We start from the raw sequence: 19,969 nt of genomic DNA on the forward strand, positions 1-19,969 counted from the left end.
CATAAAACAATACAGATGAATTACAATAATTTCTTCAAAAAATAATTTAAAAAACACTATTTAAAAAGACTAAATAAAAAAAGTCAAAGATGGGGTATTAATTTAAATATAAATTAAAAAATTATTTAAAAAACACATAAAAAAACATGATTTTTTTTAAAAAAATTACAAATTACAAGAAAAAAAGTCAGGTGCTATCGAGCTCTATTTGTTTAAAATGCAATTGGGGTGGATGACTACCCTAATATTTTTTGAAAAAAAGTTTCAAATGATACATTATTTGGTTTCTCCATATTTCGATGATTATGGTGGTTGTACAATCCATTTTAAACATTTTTTTTTTATCTAAAACATCTAAAACAAATTCTTAAACATCTTGATAAACAAAACAAATGAACTTAAATAACCTAAAAAACCACCCAGAAAACAAGAAATCAACTTGAAACAAAAAAATTTCCAAACTTAGATCTAGTTTTTTAGGTATTATTAAGGTTTAAAAAAAACATCTAAGTGAAATTATCCTTACCAAATAGAACTCATTGACACAATAATCGACTATTTTAGCTACTTAAATCGATATCAATTTTGATTTTCTCTCTTTATCATTAGAATTCAGCAATCTGTCTCCCCTCTAAAATTAAATAAATAAATTATTATACTAAAATTAAATTGCTAAAACATTTAGGGACCAAAACAATATGATTTAGAAAGTTTAAGGACTAAATTGAACTTTGCATGATAATTGTGGACCCACCATCTATTTTTAGTGCCTTTTTCACATTGGTTTCATATTGGTCCTTCTTCTTTCAATTTTGTCCTTGTTCAACAAATTTGAATCAATTATCCTTTTATTTGGCCCCAAAAGGATGTAATTGTGAAAATATAAAATTTGATGGCGAACATTGTTTATATACAATTAAATCCTCACAATTTTTAGTGTTTTCTATAATTTGGATAAATTTTTATCTAAAAAAAACTTTAAAAAATATATTGATATACATCACAAAACTAATACGTAAAGATTTTCATGAAAGACTAGTAATATGTTATTTTAAAAAAAAAAATACGAGTAATTGGCTTTTTTTTTAATTGTTTTCTTATATATATATATATATATTATATTAGACTATTATACCACAACAGCGTGAATTATGTTCCTAATTAGTATAACTTATTTTTTAAGTTTACTATTGTCTATAAAAAAAAAGGTACTCTCATTAAAAAAACAAAAAACACCCATTAAAATTCCTTTTATAGGACCCAAAACATGTATTTAAAACCTTAAACATGTTGTATAATTTAAGATGTTGTTTGGCATCACAATTTAACCATATTTTTAAAAATATTTTATGTTTTTTTTGCTTTAAATTATATTTTTTGTGTTTTTTTATTTTTTAACTGCTGCATTCTCTTCTTCTTTCGTGAGTGAAGAAAATCATTGAAGAATCCCGTGATTAAATCAGTTTCTGGCCACGAGATTGTGGTCGCCAGAGGCTGTTGATGCGACGGAACGAGTTATGGCTAAAAAAGAAAGAAAAGAATTGGACACAAGCAGATTAATCCTACAAATTTGATGGAATATTGGTGAAATAAAGAAGGGAAATATACAGTAAAAGAATCAATTGTTATTAGAGAGTCGGTATCATGACATCTCGATAGAAAATCGGGCATTAAAAATCTTGATGAAATCTAAGCTTGGAGCTTGTGTTGGATGACAATTAAAGAAGGCATGGAGCATTTGCAAAATTATGAGGTCTTGGAAATCTCTTTCTTGTGTCCCTTCCATGGCTTCACACCTGTATGTCCCTTGATTCAGCAAACATGGCCTAGAGAGTACTGTCACTGTTCTCATCTGTTATTCGCAGTTTCTAGGTGTTTGGAGAATGATTTTGGTTAATTTTTAAAGTTGTTTTTATTTATAAATGTATTAAAATATTTTTTTATTTTTTAAAAAGTTATTTTTAATATTAAATTTTCAAAATAATTTAAAAATTAAAAAATATTAATTTAAAATTAAAAAATTATAAATTTTTTAAAAAATATCAAGGGAATTTCAGCAAACGTTTCTAGCTATGCTAAGATTGCTTTTTTCTTTTTTATATATATTAATTTTTTTAAAATATTTTTCATTTAAAAATACATTAAAATAATATTATTTTATTTCTTAAAAATTATTTCTAACATCAGTGCATCAAAATGATTTAAAAATACTAAAAAAATATTAATTTAAAAAAATAAAAATTAATATTTTTTTTTCAAAAATATTTTTAAAACATAAAAACAAATAAATTTTTATATATTGGTGTCAAAATCACTGAATTTGTTATCTTATTACAACCAAGTGGTTTTCATCCATATTATACCAAGACACAATATAAACTCTCCATTTTGGATAAAAAGGCTATAATTATTCTTTTGTGATTTATGTATTCTTATATGCTGAATTTAAAATCATTTGTGTACGTAAAGAGTTATGATCCCTTTTTAAAAAAAAATCTAAATATTGTAAAAAAGGTATCATATTTATGTTAAACTAAGTTTCTAGAGAAAAAAAATAAAATTGAAAATGAAGAAAAACATGAACAAGAGTGAATCGCCAATTCATCCAACCAAGGGTCCAAGCTTTGATGTCGAACAGTATATATATAAAGGAGTGAAAGTAAATTAAGAGGAATGATATTAATCGATAGTTATATATCACAAGATAAATTATTGATCAGATACATTTTCTATTACAACAGCTTGACCATCTTCATATCTTTCTCCACTGATAATTTATTTGAGATGATATATGCTACCATTTACGTCATTGTTTCATAGAACATGCGATATGGAACAACATCACTCAATCTTCATAGTTCACACACACTCCTACATATGCAAATATACCCATGCAAATAGTTCACACACACTCCTACATATGCAAATATACCCATGCAAATAATTGATTATGAGGCATATTATATATAGATATAGTTGCTAATTTGATTTAGCAAGAACATATAGTTATAATTAGCAACTAGGGTAGGGAACACCACAGGCACTAGCAACCTTTCTAGAACCAGGAGAGGAGACAAACTGCTTGAGGGAGGGATCCTTGAGATATCCACAAAGACAAGGCTTCTGCTCCTTCAATTTGCTGCAGCAGGCAGTTGATGGTGGTGAAGAGGACGTGATTGCTGGGAGGCATGGGCTCAACTGCCCTGGGTTGCAGGTCACCGCTTGTGACACTTTAGGTTCAGCTAATAACATTACCACCACCACCACCATAGTTATGAGGAGAGACGCCTTCTTCATCTTCAGTAATTTTGTTATTGCTATTTTTTCTTTTCTTTTCTTTCAATGTCCAAGAAATGATGCATCAGGGCAGGAGTCTGTCCAAGAATTTATAGAGGGGCGATGTACATGTCACATTTGTATGAATATTCAACAATTCTTGGGTATAATACATGAATATGAAATTGTCTATCATGTAAGTAGACTATTCAAACTTTTGTCCTGTGTTGGTTATTGTCGCATTCCTCACTAAAGACCTTAATTCTGGCACATTTTGCGGGTTCCAAATTCTCGATCTTTTCTTTCTTTCTTTCTAGTCCAGGAATATATAGCTAGAGCGATTGACAAATTGTCCCTTGGAAAATTAGGCAGTGCAGTTCTCTAATGTCGTTCATGCATCAGGACAAGAAGTAAAGAGACTCAATAAAATACAGTGTTGTGTTATGTAACCGAGCCTATCGTTCTAGGATCTCGCTCAACAAGGTGTTTTTATTTTTAGCTTATTTCAGTGGTGGTCGTTCTTACAGAGATACAACCATGTAGTGTTATTTAGTCACCGAGCTAACAAGAGTCAAGATGGCCGAGTTGGTCTAAGGCGCCAGTTTCAGGTACTGGTCCGAAAGGGCATGGGTTCGAATCCCATTCTTGACACACCCTTTTTTGTTGCACTCTCGAGTATTTATACCACGCGATTGCTCACCTCTCAGGTTTCAATTCAAGATTGATTTTTTCTTATTATTACTATTATTATAAGAATTAAAAATGAATTTAAAGATTAAAAGAAAAAAGAAATTATATCTTCAACTATGGAAATCCGTTGCCGTTTGGCTTGAGAGTCGAGACAATGTGTTCTACACCGCAGGATAGATCTTTTTCCCCGTGAACTGAAGTGGAAAAGCAGAATCGCCAGATACATGAACCTACCTAGTTATTACACGATTTCCTTCTCTTTTAACAGCCAATATTAGACATCTCCTTCCCTTCTTTTTTTTTTCAAAATGTAAGTGAAATAGATAATAATAACAATAATAAAGCTCTGTCAGATGTTGATAGTACACAATTTATCTTAAATTGACAACAAAAAAAAATGAAGATTAATGTTGTAGAGAGTCAGCGTCAGGCAGTTGAAGGGCGGTGACCGACGGGTGATTTTCGAAGCCAAGTACCCTTTATGTTGGGAAATGTTGAACTTTCACCTTCATTTGCTATTTAGTTGACCTCCATTAATGCAGGGGAAAGAGACATATTTTTCTATTTTAATTTGCTTCTGAAAAGAAAAAAAAAAAACATTGAACTAAGCCTGGGGTTATATATTATTTGTTTTTTATGCACGCTGCAATTACAAATTTAGTGTTGAAATAATAATTCTATGGCTTTTGACACAGGAGTGTTTTTTTTCCTTTTATTTTTTAAAAATAGTATAATTATTTTGATATTTTAGAAATAAAAATAATGCAACTCTCATAATTTTTTATTTATTTTATTTCGGTTTTGTTGTAAATTTAGAAATTAAATAAAGGTATTATTATAATGTTCACATATTAAATATTATTTTAAAAAACCATCATATAAATAGTTCTTATATCTTTCAAGCGGGAGTGTGAGACAATTCAGTCAATAATTGCCGCTTTCTAATGTATCTAACGCATCATTAGTTTAAAATTTTAAAACAACTCTTGCAATTGTTTTTTTCTTCATATTTGATCCTTATGCTTATAATCACTATTGTTTTAATAAGTTCTAAATTTATAAATGATTTTTAATTTCAACCCCTATTAATTTTTAATCTATGAATAATTTTTTAAATTATAAATATCCTTTTTTTAAATATATGAATAATCAATCAAATTACAAATTTTTTCAATTTCACCTCTATAATTTTTTTAATCTTTCAACTTTGATTTTTATTTTTTTAATTACTATTTTTTTATTTGACATCATTTTTAAAATGTTTTTTTTTTCAAATTTCATTCTCCTTTCAGTTTTTTCCTATCAAATTTCATTCTTATTCCTTTTGTTGCATTTGTTTTTGTTTTTACAAGTCTTTTTTTATTGATATTTTTTAACCAACTTCATACTTCAAAATCATGTTGGTTGAGAATTGAGTTTTTTTATTGAACTTGGATCTCTATATCAGATTTAGAAGGTTTATATCATGTTTGCTTATTTTTTTTCATTTGCTTAAACTATTTTATTTTTATTTTCATAGTTAAATATTTATTCAATTAGAGACTATGTCCCGTTCTTTTTATTCATTTGCTTTGTGTAGAATTTTTTGCTGGTCTTAAAAATAATTTGGTTATCTCAAGTTTTATTATTTGTCTTTCTTTGTTGGTTTTCTTTCTAATTCCTTAAGTTGATTTTTCATTCCCAATTCTATTTTTTAATATTTTTTAAAATATTTTATGAATTTATAATTGTTTTTCAATTTCACTACCCTTTAATTTTTTTTAATCTTTCAAATTTAGTTTAAATTTTTTTATTTGAGGCTCTATTATTTTTATTTATTTGCTTTTTGTAAGATTTTTTTACTGATTTTGAAAATAACTTGGTTTTTCTCAGGTTTTTTTATTTTTTGTTCTTGTTTGGATTTACTTTTTCTAATCAATGTTAAATTGGTTTGGAATTGATCTTATTGATTCAGTTTAAGTCTAAGATTTAATAGGTTGCAAGTTTGAGACCTTAACTTAGGTTTAGAAAGTTCGCTCAAATTTGCTTGGTTTCCTTTTTCTTTTCATTTTTTAAGATATTTTTTTTAATTTTATCATTCAGTATTTATATAATTAATGATTAGATTTTGTTTTTTCTTTATCTACATTTTATGTGATTTTTAATGAGTTTTCAAAATGACCCAAGTTTTCTTGGGTATTTTTATTTATCGTTTTTTAGTTGAATTTACTTTGATAAGTTTTCTAAATTGATATTTTTTATACTTTGTCTTTTAGCAGTAAGTTGTTCTGGAATTTAGTTGTATGGCATTTTCTAAGTTCCTTTATATTCGATTGTCTCATTCGCATAATCTAGATCACAAAGTTTAGTTTTCTTGGGTTTTTTTTATTTAATTTACCATTCTAATTTCATTCTTTAATGTTAGATTTGTTTGAAATTCAACTTTAAATTATTTTATTTTATTTTTTTCTATTTATTTATCATTATATCATAACTTGACTTGCATCTTTCACATGCTCAATCAAGTTAATCCAAGATTTTGTTTTCACGATAACGTCTACACCCTGAGTTGCATGTTTTAAAAAAAATTTTGAAATATATTTATGTCACTTGATTATTTTTTTTATTGATAAAAAAAAAGTATTATTGCTAGTGAAAAAGTAAAATTTTTAATGTTTATTTTCATTCTAGCAAATAGGTACTTAAATAAGAAAGGAGTTTTGATTGATATCAAAACAGAGGGTAGAAAAATGACCTTATCACAAACATTTATATTTAACAAAAACAAAAACTTAAATTAAAGGTTTGATAAATGTAATGATAATTTTTCTAATAAAAATATTTTTTTAACAAACAAAACACAATTTTTTTTCTTTTCAATTTCAAGAAAATTTTCTTTTTTGTTTTTTTTGTTAATGGTAGAGCATCTTTAAGGTTGCTTGTACATGTATAGATTAAGTCTCTCAATTGGGTTTTGGTCATCTATTAAGGTTAGTGCATCTTTGAGAAAAGGAAATTCTACTTTTTTAAATTCAAACTTAAAATGGTAATTGATGGATTATTGCATTTCATACTTAAATTCATTTTTTTTAAGCCAATGACTAAAAGGTCTAAGAGAAAAAAAAATATAATATAAAGGTTTAACAAAAATCAAAACCTATGAAAAAAGCTCTAATAAAATGTCAGATTTTTGACTACGTATATGTGGGTCTGACAAGATATCAAACTTAATATCTTTATTTCTAGAATTACTTTGGATCTAAGCAACCAACATGAAAATCTAGGATCATTATTTCTCTACATCCTAGCTGTGTAAAACAAATCATCTTAAAGTTGTCCACATGTCAATCAGTATTAATTTTGATTATAAAAATTGATTTCATCAATATTAATATCATATGCAGTCGTCTTCTATAGGCACATGGTACCCCATCAACATTAATGTCATATAAGGAGATATTTACATCAACATTAATGTTGATGCAAATGTTTCCCTGTCCACTTGGATGTGAAGAAAGAAGACATGCAATCCCTTAAATAAGAGAAAGAAAGTTAAAGATACAAATGTTACAAATACTCTCTAAACAATCCACATAAAAGGTTAACAATTTTTACTTTTTTATAATATATTCTTAGCATTTATCATCTATAAACTAAAAAAAAACATTCTTACTCTTAGAATTTATTGCTCATTTACTATAATTTTTTATTAAAAAATTATTGAATTAATCATTAGAAAGTTCTTAAATCCCAAAAAAAAAATCACAAGAATTTAGACCTTTATAACTAACCCTTCATTATTCAAAAACTCAAAAACTTATGTTCCTAATATTATGGATTCTAAAGCATCATTATAGCATATACATTGAATAAGGTTAGCATCTAAACCAATACCTCAAGAATCAAGTTGCAATAAATTGTAATCTCGAGAGGTGTGGCTCAACTGGTTAGATTTTAAATTTATTTTCTAGAGGTCGTCAATTCAAATGTCACAAATCTTAAGGCTATTAGCAACTTATATGGTTGTTAATTTTAGAATCTCGAAAAATTAGTTAAATTATATTTAAATTGATTTTGATATTTACAATTAAAAAAAAATTGAAACAAATTTTTCCACTACTGAGAGCTTGAAACAAAGAAATTTGTATTGAAACAAAGAAATTTGTATTCATGTACTTAGTTTTTTTCTCTAAATTGTCAAACAAAAGGGTTTAAAAAAAAAAAAGACCAAGGAGAAAACCAAGGAATCATTTGGTTTGTAGTATGGCATCGGCCCAAGACGCTTAGATTAAAATTATCTAATTTGAATGTTGCATTAAAAATAAAATTAGCACTTTCTTGTCTTAAACTTAGTGTTATTAAACCATGTTTAGCCTAACAGATCAACTACATACCTATTCAAAGTATGGTTTTAAAACAATTATTTGAAAATTGATCATATATAATTTAATAAAAAATTCAAGTTGATCAGGTATGATGAGTTTAAAAATTTGTTGATTTTGTTTTTGTAAATCAAATTAATTAACTTGTCCAATCACCCAAATTTTGTCGTGGGTTGGGTCGGTTTAATAACTATGTCTAAGCGCCTCTCCTGTTGATCCTCAGGAAGTCTGACGATATAAAAGGGCTACTAATATTTGTAATAAATTAGTTCATTGCCCATAAAGTAACTACTTATTCTTATCTAAATAAAACGAAAAGCTAATTATTGAAAACAAATCATCATTATGATTCATGTTAAGGACAGGAAGGAAAAGAATGGCAAAGTGGGGGTTTTTAATTTTATTTCTTTCTTTCACCACACAATCATCTTCTTCAATCAAAATGCTAACCCTCTTGCTTAATTTTTGGGGAAGTCTTAGAATACTAAAAATGGCAGAAGGCTCTCTCTTTATTATAATGTACTACTCTTAACAAGAAAAGATCATTTTCTAATAGAATTCATGACTGGCCAAAAACTAGAACGCCTGTCAAAGACGACATTTTTCCAAGGAAGGGTACAATTCAATTTATTCACTAGGCATATAACATAGCAGGAAGTAGAAATATTGGTGACTAAAAAATATTATGGATTATTTTCTTCCTTTCTGCAGCTACTGGTTGTAGAAACATTCACACATCAATTGCAATCTACCCTTCATCCTGTTTCACCTATACAACGTAAATTCCTTGAAAAGAAGTAAAAAATTGTACGTTGAAAAGGTCACCCACCTCAAAACCTCGTATATTGGGGAATAAAATCAAAGACCTCGTGCGGGAGATGGAAAACAAGGGCACCCGCAACGCACCATCCCATGGGTTCACGTAATTTATTGGCTAGGGTTTGTTTCATCTAGGCCCTTTGTTTTACCTCTAAGCATTTCCGAGAAATTACCTCTCATGATACGCCTGAATCTTGTGTCTTCCGCTTGAAGGGGTGGCAAAGCCTTCGGAGAGTCAGGCTGCGGTGATACAGGCTCCGAAGCTTCTTTCTTCCCTAACAGCCCACTGTCTCCAAAGAAACTACTGACTGATGATGCTAGCCCAAGATGAGAACCCATCGCTTTACTAAGAGCATCTAAAGCTCCACCAGATCTTTCCTTCATTATTATCTCTAGGGCTTCTTTGTGAGCTGGATCTAACGCATCCGAGTCTTTTAACAGGTTTTGTATTGCAGGAAGGAGAAATTCCCTTACACTATTTGCAGAAAGATCTGGAACAAACAAATGAGATTAAACATTTAACACTGACGCAAACTTATTTAATGTGCTAATAGCATTCCAGAAGAGAAAGATAATTTATACACATCAGATATAGATGCATCCAAATCATACTGAGTCGACAAAAGGCCCATCCATTAACTAGCTGAGGGTAGCAAAAACCAGTAAAATAATCAGACTGTGTAATGAGTGCTTATGAAAACACTAATGGTATTTTAGTCAGAGATTGACTTTGCTAGTTTAGAAGTCACTGGTTATAGTAAACATGAACTTGGGACGGAGAAAAAAATAGTGGACACTGAAGGTGAATAGACAAACCTGTAGCATCCAGGGCACGGATTGATTCACAGAATGCGTTAGCTCTCTCACGGCGACGCGTCACATCACTTACAGAAGCTGGCAACGCTGTAAACTGAAATATCTTGGAAAGGAGATGTTTGGAATGTCAAAGAAACAAGTGGCATAAGTTAACAACATGTTCATTTAACGTTGGGAGCTAATAGATGCTGGTAAATTGGTGAAAACACAAAAATAATCTCAGCTTGCTGAATAAATATATTTAAACTTAAATTTTTATCTTCTGATGAAGGTTGAGGATATAATCTCTAAGTTTGTCTGTTGTATGTGGTACTGCCACCAATAAAGCACGGACCACAGCAATAGTAGCTTCATGGGATCCATCTTCAAGAAACGCATCCATTTGGACACGTATCTTGTCAACAATCTGAAAGATGGCAAATAGTTAACTTACAAAACTTTCTCCTTCAAGATTACTAAAATCACTTGATGGAAAAGGAAAAACACACACACATACCATGTCATTTTTGAAATGCTGTGCAACAGCACCAAATGCTTCTATGCTGGCATACTTAACATTCAGGTTTGGGTCAGAGCCAAGAGTGATCAGCGCGGGCAAAACGTGAGTGGAAGCAACTTTCGCATCAATATATGGCATCTATTAAATGAATGGGAAAAAAATGTTTAAAACTAGGCTTGGGGTAGCAGGAAATGATGATTACAGAGGAACATGCAACTTACAATGGCTTTCAAAAGGTTGGCAGCATTGATTTTCATATCTATGTTGGAGCTGACAACCATTTCCCATAAAATATCGAAAATGATACTGTGGTGCTTCTCAAATGTGCTGCATCATGAAGAAACTGGTATTTATCACTCAAAATTGAAAATGAAGGTAAGTGATACAGTATTACACATAATGGTCTCCGAAGTACAAACCAAAGAAACCGAACAGCATCAATAATCTCAACAGTGTGCTTTGTTGACCGACTCTCTTTCAGGGTGCCATCAACTAGCAGCCCTCTCAAGTAGTTTGCTAACTGTTCATGCTGGCTGGGGGCACCTAAAACACCAGCCAAAAGCAGTGGCAACACGCACATAGTAGCAAGCCTCTCAGCAACAGCAGTTCTTGGCCTCAAACCTGCAATAAAGCAGAAATTAATAAAATACAATAATATGAAAGGAATTCACTGAAATTTATTATCACACCTTTTATTCTTGGATGGTTGACAGAAGGGAAAAATGACAAATCAGCATTATCTCCAACCGATACCAAGAATATGGGCAGCATTATGTGTACCAGATAAGAATCCCCAAAGTATTCACTTACAGCCAGCAAAAACTGCAAACCATTTTAGTTAGAAACAACAGGAAGCACTATAATTAACATCCAAGCACCAAAAAGTCAAGAAGACTTAATGAATTAATTCCAAGCAGGAAAAAGCTACCTTTGTAGTTCTAATTCTTAAACTATCTTCTTTCTGAGGTAACATGCAGGTGAGCTGTATCAGATCAGGAAAGCAATCGACATGCATCCAATCAAATGCTGGCCATTCAGCATGTTCCCTAGTATGACAGTAAAATATCTTCAAAGTGATTATGACCATAACTAGGCTCAGTATTATTAGAAGCTACCTTTACCAGGAAATAAACCAAAAACAATTATGAAAATTAAATGAAAAGAAAGAATAGAAGAAGAAGAAGAAGAAGAAGAAGAAGAAGAAGAAGAAGAAGAAGAAGAAGAAGAAGAAGAAGAAGAAGAAGAAGAAGAAGAAGAAGAAGAAGAAGAAGAAGAAGAAGAAGAAGAAGAAGAAGAAGAAGAAGAAGAAGAAGAAGAAGAAGAAGAAGAAGACCAGAGCTTACCTTGCATACGTTTCAAGCAAGGAGGTAGAGAACATCATGTCCCTTGACTCTGGCGCTGAAGATAAAGGACAAGTCTCAACTGCTTTCTGGTGCACAGAGGAAAGCAATTCCACCAGCATTCTTAATAAAACATCAATATTCCAGCGCTCATGTTCCCCTAAAACATGTAGATGTGATTCCATAGAGCCTTCAACCCCCGAGAGAGGAGGACAATGCTGAAAATAGCAGAGAGAAAAATTGAGAAATGTACCAAAAACAACAGAAGAACATCAAGAAGAAAATAACTGCTAGAAACAACCAAACCTGAGCAGAGCTCAAGATGTGGGAAAGCAGAACTCTTAAAATGTGTTCTAGTCTGTTTCCCCACTTTATAACTGCAGGAAGCAGTTCTTTCAATGCAGTATCCACCACCACTCCAGAGGGATCACATACCAATTGGAACATCAACTCCTCTACCTATCATCAAACAACATGAGACACTGAAAAAACTAAATGTTTCAATTTGTTTTACTTCAATATTTTCATTTTCTTCTCAGACATCATATTGTGGCGAGGAAAAGGCTCCATTGCCTAGACCATGTGCCATCAGCCTGTTCTAGAGCTTACATTGTAGCCAATTCGGTCAAATCAGAATTCTTCTCCATGATTGCCCCGAAGCTTATTTAGTGAGGCTGACCTTGAAATATTTGTCCACATTTGGGAATAGTGGAAGTAGCAAAGCCAAATTATGAGCAGCAGCTTCTCGTACAACAGTTGCAGAATCTTCTATCAGCTGTTGCACAATGGACAAAATTAGAGAATCACGAATCTCAGGGCGGACGAATTCTGCAAGCTCTCCACAAGATTGAGCCACAAGCAACCTACGCTCCTCATACATATGGTTTATCTGCAATTCATGTAAAATTGATCCTTATAAAGGGGGGACAGAAAAGAAATGAAAGATGAAAAGACATTTATGGCAAAATTGGAAATTCCCTGCAAAACATCACTGAACTCACTTGTTCCCAACACTGGGGAAGCAATTCCGTTTCTGTTCTCATTTCCCCTACATTCTTAGCAAGACTAACGCATGCCTGAAACAAACCTCAAAAGGCTCAGCATCATCTTCAAATTAGATATACATGCTACAAAAGCTTAAAACTTCAACTTCAAGGAATTTGTTATGATAAAATTATGACCCTACATCCATTATAATTCGTCTCTGCTGCTCATCCGGACGTTTTATCAAATTAAACAGTGTGTGGGTCAAGGAGTCTCGTGTGCCACTATCTGGATGACACTCAATTGCACACATCATTAGGGGAAGAAGCTCCTGAGCAAATAAAACCAAGACAGTATATGAAAAAAAACTTCTCCACAGAGCTCAGAGTAAGATGAAGAACAAATAAGTCCAAAGAGTACCTCTCGGTGATTGATCAAAACATAAGGAACAATCTTGGGCAAAGCATCAGCAAGGATCTCAATCGTTCGTAGGCCCTGCAAAGTAATTATATATTTCAGATATAGCATATAAATAAATTACTTCTAAAGAAAAGCATAGAAAAGAAAACCAGGGAAATTGTTTTTTGGGTGGTGAGGGAGGTTGGTTTATCTAAGAAATTATGATATTAAAAAGGAAACCCCATTAGGTTCAGGATAATTCATAGGCCGGAAGGTCTACATCTTATACAAGAGGTGCCACCCAATTTAAAGTGAAAGAGAAAATCAACACATGGGAGAGAGTATAATGTCTGATAGGAAGAAGATGAACTTGCCATATTCTCAGAAGCAGCTTTATCACCCAAGTTGTCAGATTCTAGTTGTAACCTACCATCTTCTGATGGTGCTTCACCATTTTGTTTGGTGACCAATACACTGTTATCAACAAGGGCATTTTCATCTGAACAACTGTTCAATAAATCTTCCATAACTTCCTCAGGTTTATTGGTTTCATTGATAGACAGTGGTAGAACATCTCCATTGCCCAAAACTCCTGCCACATCAACTGGGTGGGAGACTGTAGTTTTATCTTCATCTATTTCAACCACTTTCTCTTCAGCCTGACAAGTCTCTTTCTCAGAAGTGGAGTTATCTATGGATTCGGATGCATATGCTCCCTTTGCCTTCAATCCTGCTATTTCCATCTGCAATGACTTTATTTCTTCCTTGTACTTTTCCAAGGACTGGGATTGAACAGCATCAACATCACTAGCTAACACGTTCATTCCAGAACGGGATCCTTCAATGTGCATTTTTAATGAAGTGATTTCAGATCTGCAATCATTGATTTCCTTTCTTTGGCGCTCCCATGATTGCTTCAACTCTTGTATCTGAAAAAAGAGAGGGAGAGAGAAACTTAAAACACACACACACACCCAACCACACATGACAATAATGTTTTCCTTGCATGAAAATTACTTGGCTCTCCCTGTCCTTGAGATCCTTTTGCATGGCTTCTAAGGATTTAGTTAATCCACTAATTTGATTATCGGACAAATCTTTAGCTATCAGCAACTTCTCCTTTTCGTTATTCAGCCTTTCATTTGTTTTTAGTAATGACTCATTTTCTCGAAGCATAGCAATTTTCTCCTGCAACAAAAACAACAATGTCATTATTGTGCAGTTCAGAACATAAAATCCTACTTCGCAAAAAAGCACCAGAGCAAATTTGTTCCATAAGTTTTGTCCAAGATGTCTAATCTGAGATCTTCACATGAAAAAAGTGTAACATACAGAGAAAAGAATACAGTAACTTGTGTTTAAGTTTGATATGACTTTCAGGAACAAATTTGGATACAAGCAACAAATATAAAGATACAAGCCTACAACAGATCAGAATGCTAGCGGGTCTTGGACTATAGAGAATCATATGCATACTGAGTTTAGTGATCTAGAAATGACTTTCAGGAATGGTTCTTTTTACTACTTTAGCCATTTTTGCAGGCAGTGACTAAGCATCAGAAGAACCAAAGGAGTAGAGCATGATTCACACATTCAGGTCAGTAATCTTGTGAACTTATAGAGCTCTAAAGTAGAAATGATAATTTTTTTCATATTTTATTTCAGGTGGTCTTCCAGTAGCATTTCACATGATAAGAAAATGCATCACGAAAAGCAAAGCATTGGGAAAAAAAAAAAAAAAACTTATCATTTCATCAAGCCTAATGAAGCATCATCATTAAGGTAGCCATTAGCTTCATACATCGACATTTGTCAAAGATATCTTCAAGCATATGTAAACAATAAGTAGCTTATCCAACATGTACAAGAAGAAATACCTCGGCAGCCTCTGAAGTGGATGAAAGGTATTGATAATAATAATGGCGCAAGGCATCTGGGACACATGCAGGTGTATTCTGCCAAACATCTAAATTCTGATCTGTAACCTGAGGTGGAAAAAGTTGTCTGACTATAATAATATTTCAAAATAGCTGTACACATGCACCCACAACAAAGGGACACACATCCACCTGACTGCAGGTTGTATATTAGCTAAGAGCTACAAGCATTTCTATGCATGGATAAAAAAATTAAGGTATTGTTTTTCTGATGCAGCCTTCAACAGCAATGAACAGACGAAATGATATTACCCTGTCCAATATGAATTTTACCCCAGGTTCCTTTTTGTCCTTTCAAACTAACTTTCACATGCCAAACTTCAAGGATCTCCCAACACTGGACTACAATATATGAAATCAATTCAAAGAGCAAGCAAACAGTGACGATGTAGATTGATCAAGCAGGCTAATCCAAGTAACAGTCAGTATGCCAGATGTTTGTTTTCAAAGCTACCTTAATACCTAAGCCTACATCATCTTATTCATTCTAAGTTTGCCAAATGCACTAAGGTACTTATCAAAATAAACTTTACATGTCTCAAGACTATTTTTTTAATCCTTATAAGTTCGCATTATGTTTCACCCCCTTGGATCAGCAGGACAGTAAACGATTGCTGCTGCAACAATAAATTCAATTCAAGGCTTTTATAATGATTTGTGCGCTTCTATCAGCAGAATAGCCTACAAATTCTAATGCAGTCCCCTACAATCAATTGTTTCTGTCTGATGATGAATCAAATAGAACATAGCATAAAACGATCATAAAATAATTTAGAAGGAAAAAGCTTGTATACAGCAACAGAAAAGACTAAACACTGTATTAAATGTCTTACATAATACATACTTCTTCATAAAATGTCATTGCAGCAAGCCGGTACCCTGCTAAAAGTAAATATTCCTTTACAGCACAGTTAAGATCTCTACGCTCATTATCTTTCAAAGGGCCCAAGTCAGAGAGTGAAGCATTCTTCTTTTGTCGCACAATGTCTGGTCCCGGATTAACAGAAAAATTTGACTTCGACTCTGGAAATTCATCCAAGATGAAATATTTATAAAATGACAAAAGAAGTGGCTAAGCAATGAACATTTTTATGCATGGTAAGTCCCGTAATGCAGCAATATTTACAGTTACATAGGTGATTCCAGACAGGACAACAATTTTACATAATAAATGAAGGCCAAGAGGAAGAAGAGGATGGCCGATTAATCAAAAGATAGTGCAATAAAACAACATATACGAAAATGCCTCGTACAAAAAAAAGTGAGAGATTACTATCGAGCAGATGGTTTACCACTCAATTCAGCCAGTGACAAATCTGATTTCTTCTGTAAGTCAGTCTTCAACTTAGAAATATCCTCTTGTGCTAAACGAAGCTCGTAAGCAGTAAGTGCTAATTTTTCTTCCATAGCTTCTTTCTCTTCTAACAAACTCTGAGGATCTGCAACTGCTTTTCAACAACAAAGGGGGCAGAAAAGAACATTGCTTACATTCTGTGTTCAATATACCATCAATAAAAAATGCAGTAACTCATTGCTGAATAACTCAATCCTAATACTATCTACATGCATTCTACACATTTCTCAAATTATCGAGAAAATAACGCAATAATCATTCATTTCTTTACACTATCATATACTAAACATTACCTTATTAATTTTTTCATTCAAATCCAAATCGGAAAAAAAATCAACAAAAATTTATCAAAATCAGTAACTAACAAGATAAGAGAAGAGTGGGAGAAAACCTCGAAGAGAGTTGAAGCGAGAGATCTGATCAGGAGGGAAGTGAGAAGGGTCAGAGAAGAATTCTTTGAGACGAATAGCGTGATCATCTCTTCCATCATCTAGTAATTCTTGTAACAATTCAAATGCTGTTAATATGTATTTCTCTTCTAACAAGAAATTCACCACGCAATTGCACAGCGACGATCTCTCCACTTCCATTTCTTTTCTTTTCGATTTAATTTAATTTAATTTAATTTTTAATTTCTTTTTTTTTTAATAAAAGATTGAGACTACTCCATTTGATCGAGATCTGTTACGACAGGGGAGGGACTCCTTGTTTTTGGAAGAGATAGAGAGGGAAGGGGAGGGGTGATACAGTGCTTCGCGCGTGGTTTGGAGCTTTGGGTTTTGAGGTGTTGATTTTGATGACTTGGGAGTTGGGAGATTGAGAGGATGGTTTGGATCTGTTTGGGTCGGTTGTGTGTGTGTGTGTGCGCATGAATGAGAGGATGGTTTGGATCTGTTTGGGTCCGTTGTGTGTGTGTGTGTGTGCTGTGCATGGAAGCTGAGTCACCGACTGGAAAGTCAACGGTGAAGTCTTCTTCTGTGATTCGTTACGCTGATGACACCCAATGGGGATGCAATAAAAAGTAAAGTTTTTCTTTTTTTTTAATTGTAAAGTTGCTTTTGGATTCGCTTACAACTTTATTGAGGTTAAATTCTTTTTCGAACGATCTTAAAATCGCACATTTTATATTAATCTGTGCATTGAAATAGTATTTTTAATTAGTACATCACCTCTTTGAAATTAACACAAGAAATTATTTATTAAAGTTATTTATGGAGTCAGGGGCGGAACTAGGGGTGGCAAGCAGGGGCCGGGCCCCTGCAAAACATGTTAAATTTTTTTTTTATATTTTTAATTTATATAAATAAATTTTTTAATAATATATATATTATTATATTAGTTTTGGCCTCTCCTGTAAAATGAACGTAGCTCCGCCACTGTATGGAGTGATGTACAATAAAATATATTAACAAATTGTAATTTCATAAATAAATTTTGATTTTTATTGTGTGTATGCAATCTATTTGTGTTATTTTATGTTATTTTTTTATTATTATTATTGATTTATTTTTTCAAATCTTAAATGTATTATTTATCTTGTTATTTGTGTGACAAGTCGTTACTGGGCATGATTAAGGCATTGCACAGCTGATGAATTTTAGTTAATTTGATAAAATAAAAGTATGAAGGATTTTGAAGGTTGGGATGAGAAGTATGATGTTGGTTTGGTTTAACTGAATTTATTTAGAAAGATCATTTTTCTAAACTCCATACCTCATACCTTAAAGAGAATATATTTTTTAACATTAGAGATATATTATATATATAAATTCATAATTTTTAATAAAAAATAAACAAATTAGTTTTTTTAGTGTTTCTAAGATTTAATTCAAATACTCATGCTTTTAAAAAACTTGTTATTATTCATACGATGTGCACTTTCTGTATAAGTTTGGCATCCTAAATATTAAATATAATGAACTCAAATCTTGTTAATTTCATGAACTTCATTCAAATTAGATACTAATTTAAAACAATTAACACAAATTCAAGTATAATCCATGAATCAATAATTGATATTCAAATTAACATAAACTTGAGCGCAATCCGTTAACCAACATTTGATGTTCAATTAGCAATCACTATATTAAAAATAAACTCACAATCCAACATAAATTATCAAATCATCTTAAATAAAAAACACATATCAATTCAAATCAATAATGTCAAAACAATCCAAAAATTATACACAACAATGAGCATTTTTCCTGAAATTTCACAACATTTTAACAATTTATCAAAAGGTGATTTGAGGTTATGGGTCAACCTTTCGAGATTATTTATATGTCTAGATCTATTTGAATCAAGTTGAAATGATTGCTAGAATAGTAACAGTGCATGTAACCACACATTGCTGCTATTGTTGACTCGTTGTTTCACATGTTGCTGCTGCTTCTAGAAAAGAGTGAGATGGTGGATTCAAAGCTCCTTCTAGATCGATGGTGAGACAAATAAATATTTGAAGATCTAGTCCTCTCTCACTTCTATTTTATACTTTGTATCTCTATTAGTTTTCACCACCATCAATTACTATAAGGAGGGAGGCAAGCATGATGGTTTGGAGATTGGTTGATAGCAGCCAACAATTTTTTTAAAAAGATTTTGATGGTTGTTGTTGTTGTTAAAAAGAACAACATTGATAAAGGTTTGGACTTTGGAATTTCTTCTCCCTAGCTACAATTTATGCTACTTTTTGTCATCATTTCTACTACTCTGGAGGGATGATTATTGAAAGTTATAAATAACATCGATTAGTTTATTAAGGTGGTATACGATGTAGGAGGTGGTCTTTGATGTATAGAGGCAGTGATAAGACAATGATTTTTTATTATAAAAAAACAAAGAGGTTATCCTTTTTCCTTTAAAAACACTCATCTTTTTATGTTTTTTCTAGAAAGTAAATGGGGTTACAATTTTATTTTGTTTAGAGAGAGATTGAGAATTTGTCTTCTTATTTTACAAGAGATTGAAGATGAACATGAAGATTAAATATTACTGGAAATAATGGAGAGAGATGAGGTTTTTTAATATATATGCTTGTAAGAGAAGAAGGATATGTGTTTTGTAGATGAGTGGAAAAATGTGAGAGACACCTCTCTTTTTTTTTTGTTTAGATTTTTAAGGGAGAGAGGGTCGCGAGGGTCTTAGTTTTTTGTGGCTTTTATTAGTTTATTTTTGATGATTTATAGGAGATTGAGTTTTTTGGTGTGTATAGGGGATGTTGATGTGTACGAAAAAGGACAAGGAAAAATGTTTTTGATGTGGGTTTTATTTTTTTATAGCTAATGCTTTCAACCCCTCCCTTTTTATGAGTGTATATATGCAACCGCTTGTTATATTATTTGGAAATAATGGAGAGAGATGAGGTTTTTAATATATATACTTGTAAGAAAAGAAGGATATGTGTTTTGCAGATGAGTGGAAAAATGTGAGAGACACCTTTTTTTTTTTTTTTTTAATTTTTAGGGGGGGGGGGGCGGGCGGGGGCGTGTTTT

The 19,969-nt window shown here is 31.8% G+C and overlaps 2 protein-coding genes and 1 non-coding gene across 3 annotated transcripts; 1 reads left to right on the forward strand and 2 right to left on the reverse strand.

Moving 5' to 3' along the window:
• Positions 1-2,654: 2,654 nt before the first annotated feature.
• On the reverse strand, positions 2,655-3,380 carry LOC105133022 (non-specific lipid-transfer protein 2-like). Its single transcript, XM_011036799.1, has one exon. It carries the CDS (start codon positions 3,295-3,297, stop codon positions 3,013-3,015), a length of 285 nt encoding a protein of 94 aa, XP_011035101.1. The 5' UTR covers positions 3,298-3,380; the 3' UTR covers positions 2,655-3,012.
• Positions 3,381-3,846: 466 nt separating this feature from the next.
• Positions 3,847-3,927, forward strand: TRNAL-CAG (transfer RNA leucine (anticodon CAG)). The gene has a single exon. It is a non-coding gene; the product is annotated as a tRNA-Leu (tRNA).
• A 5,000-nt stretch (positions 3,928-8,927) lies between these two features.
• Positions 8,928-17,322, reverse strand: LOC105133023 (HEAT repeat-containing protein). The gene is made up of 20 exons (XM_011036800.1): positions 16,867-17,322; positions 16,414-16,566; positions 15,966-16,144; positions 15,062-15,169; positions 14,202-14,372; positions 13,559-14,113; positions 13,206-13,280; positions 12,988-13,116; positions 12,803-12,877; positions 12,481-12,690; positions 12,108-12,260; positions 11,805-12,019; positions 11,390-11,507; positions 11,151-11,283; positions 10,881-11,082; positions 10,683-10,788; positions 10,459-10,599; positions 10,245-10,368; positions 9,963-10,079; positions 8,928-9,637 (listed from the first exon to the last, which is right to left on the reverse strand). The coding sequence occupies exons 1-20, from the start codon at positions 17,063-17,065 to the stop codon at positions 9,255-9,257; spliced, it is 3,546 nt and encodes a 1,181-aa protein (XP_011035102.1). The 5' UTR covers positions 17,066-17,322; the 3' UTR covers positions 8,928-9,254.
• Between the last annotated feature and the right edge of the window lie 2,647 nt (positions 17,323-19,969).

Source organism: Populus euphratica, unplaced genomic scaffold (assembly GCF_000495115.2).
Source record: "Populus euphratica unplaced genomic scaffold, PopEup_1.0 scaffold99.1, whole genome shotgun sequence".
NCBI classification, from domain to species: domain Eukaryota; kingdom Viridiplantae; phylum Streptophyta; class Magnoliopsida; order Malpighiales; family Salicaceae; genus Populus; species Populus euphratica.

Bases quoted from the DNA above. Each gene is read 5' to 3' on its own strand.
- LOC105133022 (XM_011036799.1), bottom strand. From the start codon at position 3,297: ATGAAGAAGGCGTCTCTCCTCATAACTATGGTGGTGGTGGTGGTAATG.
- LOC105133023 (XM_011036800.1), bottom strand. From the start codon at position 17,065: ATGGAAGTGGAGAGATCGTCGCTGTGCAATTGCGTGGTGAATTTCTTG. The intron at 14,373-15,061 runs GTATTTCTTCTT...TTTTTGTTGCAG, and splicing joins CCACTTCAGAGGCTGCCGAG to GAGAAAATTGCTATGCTTCG. The intron at 11,508-11,804 runs GTAAGCTCTGGT...CTGTCATACTAG, and splicing joins TTGCTTGAAACGTATGCAAG to GGAACATGCTGAATGGCCAG.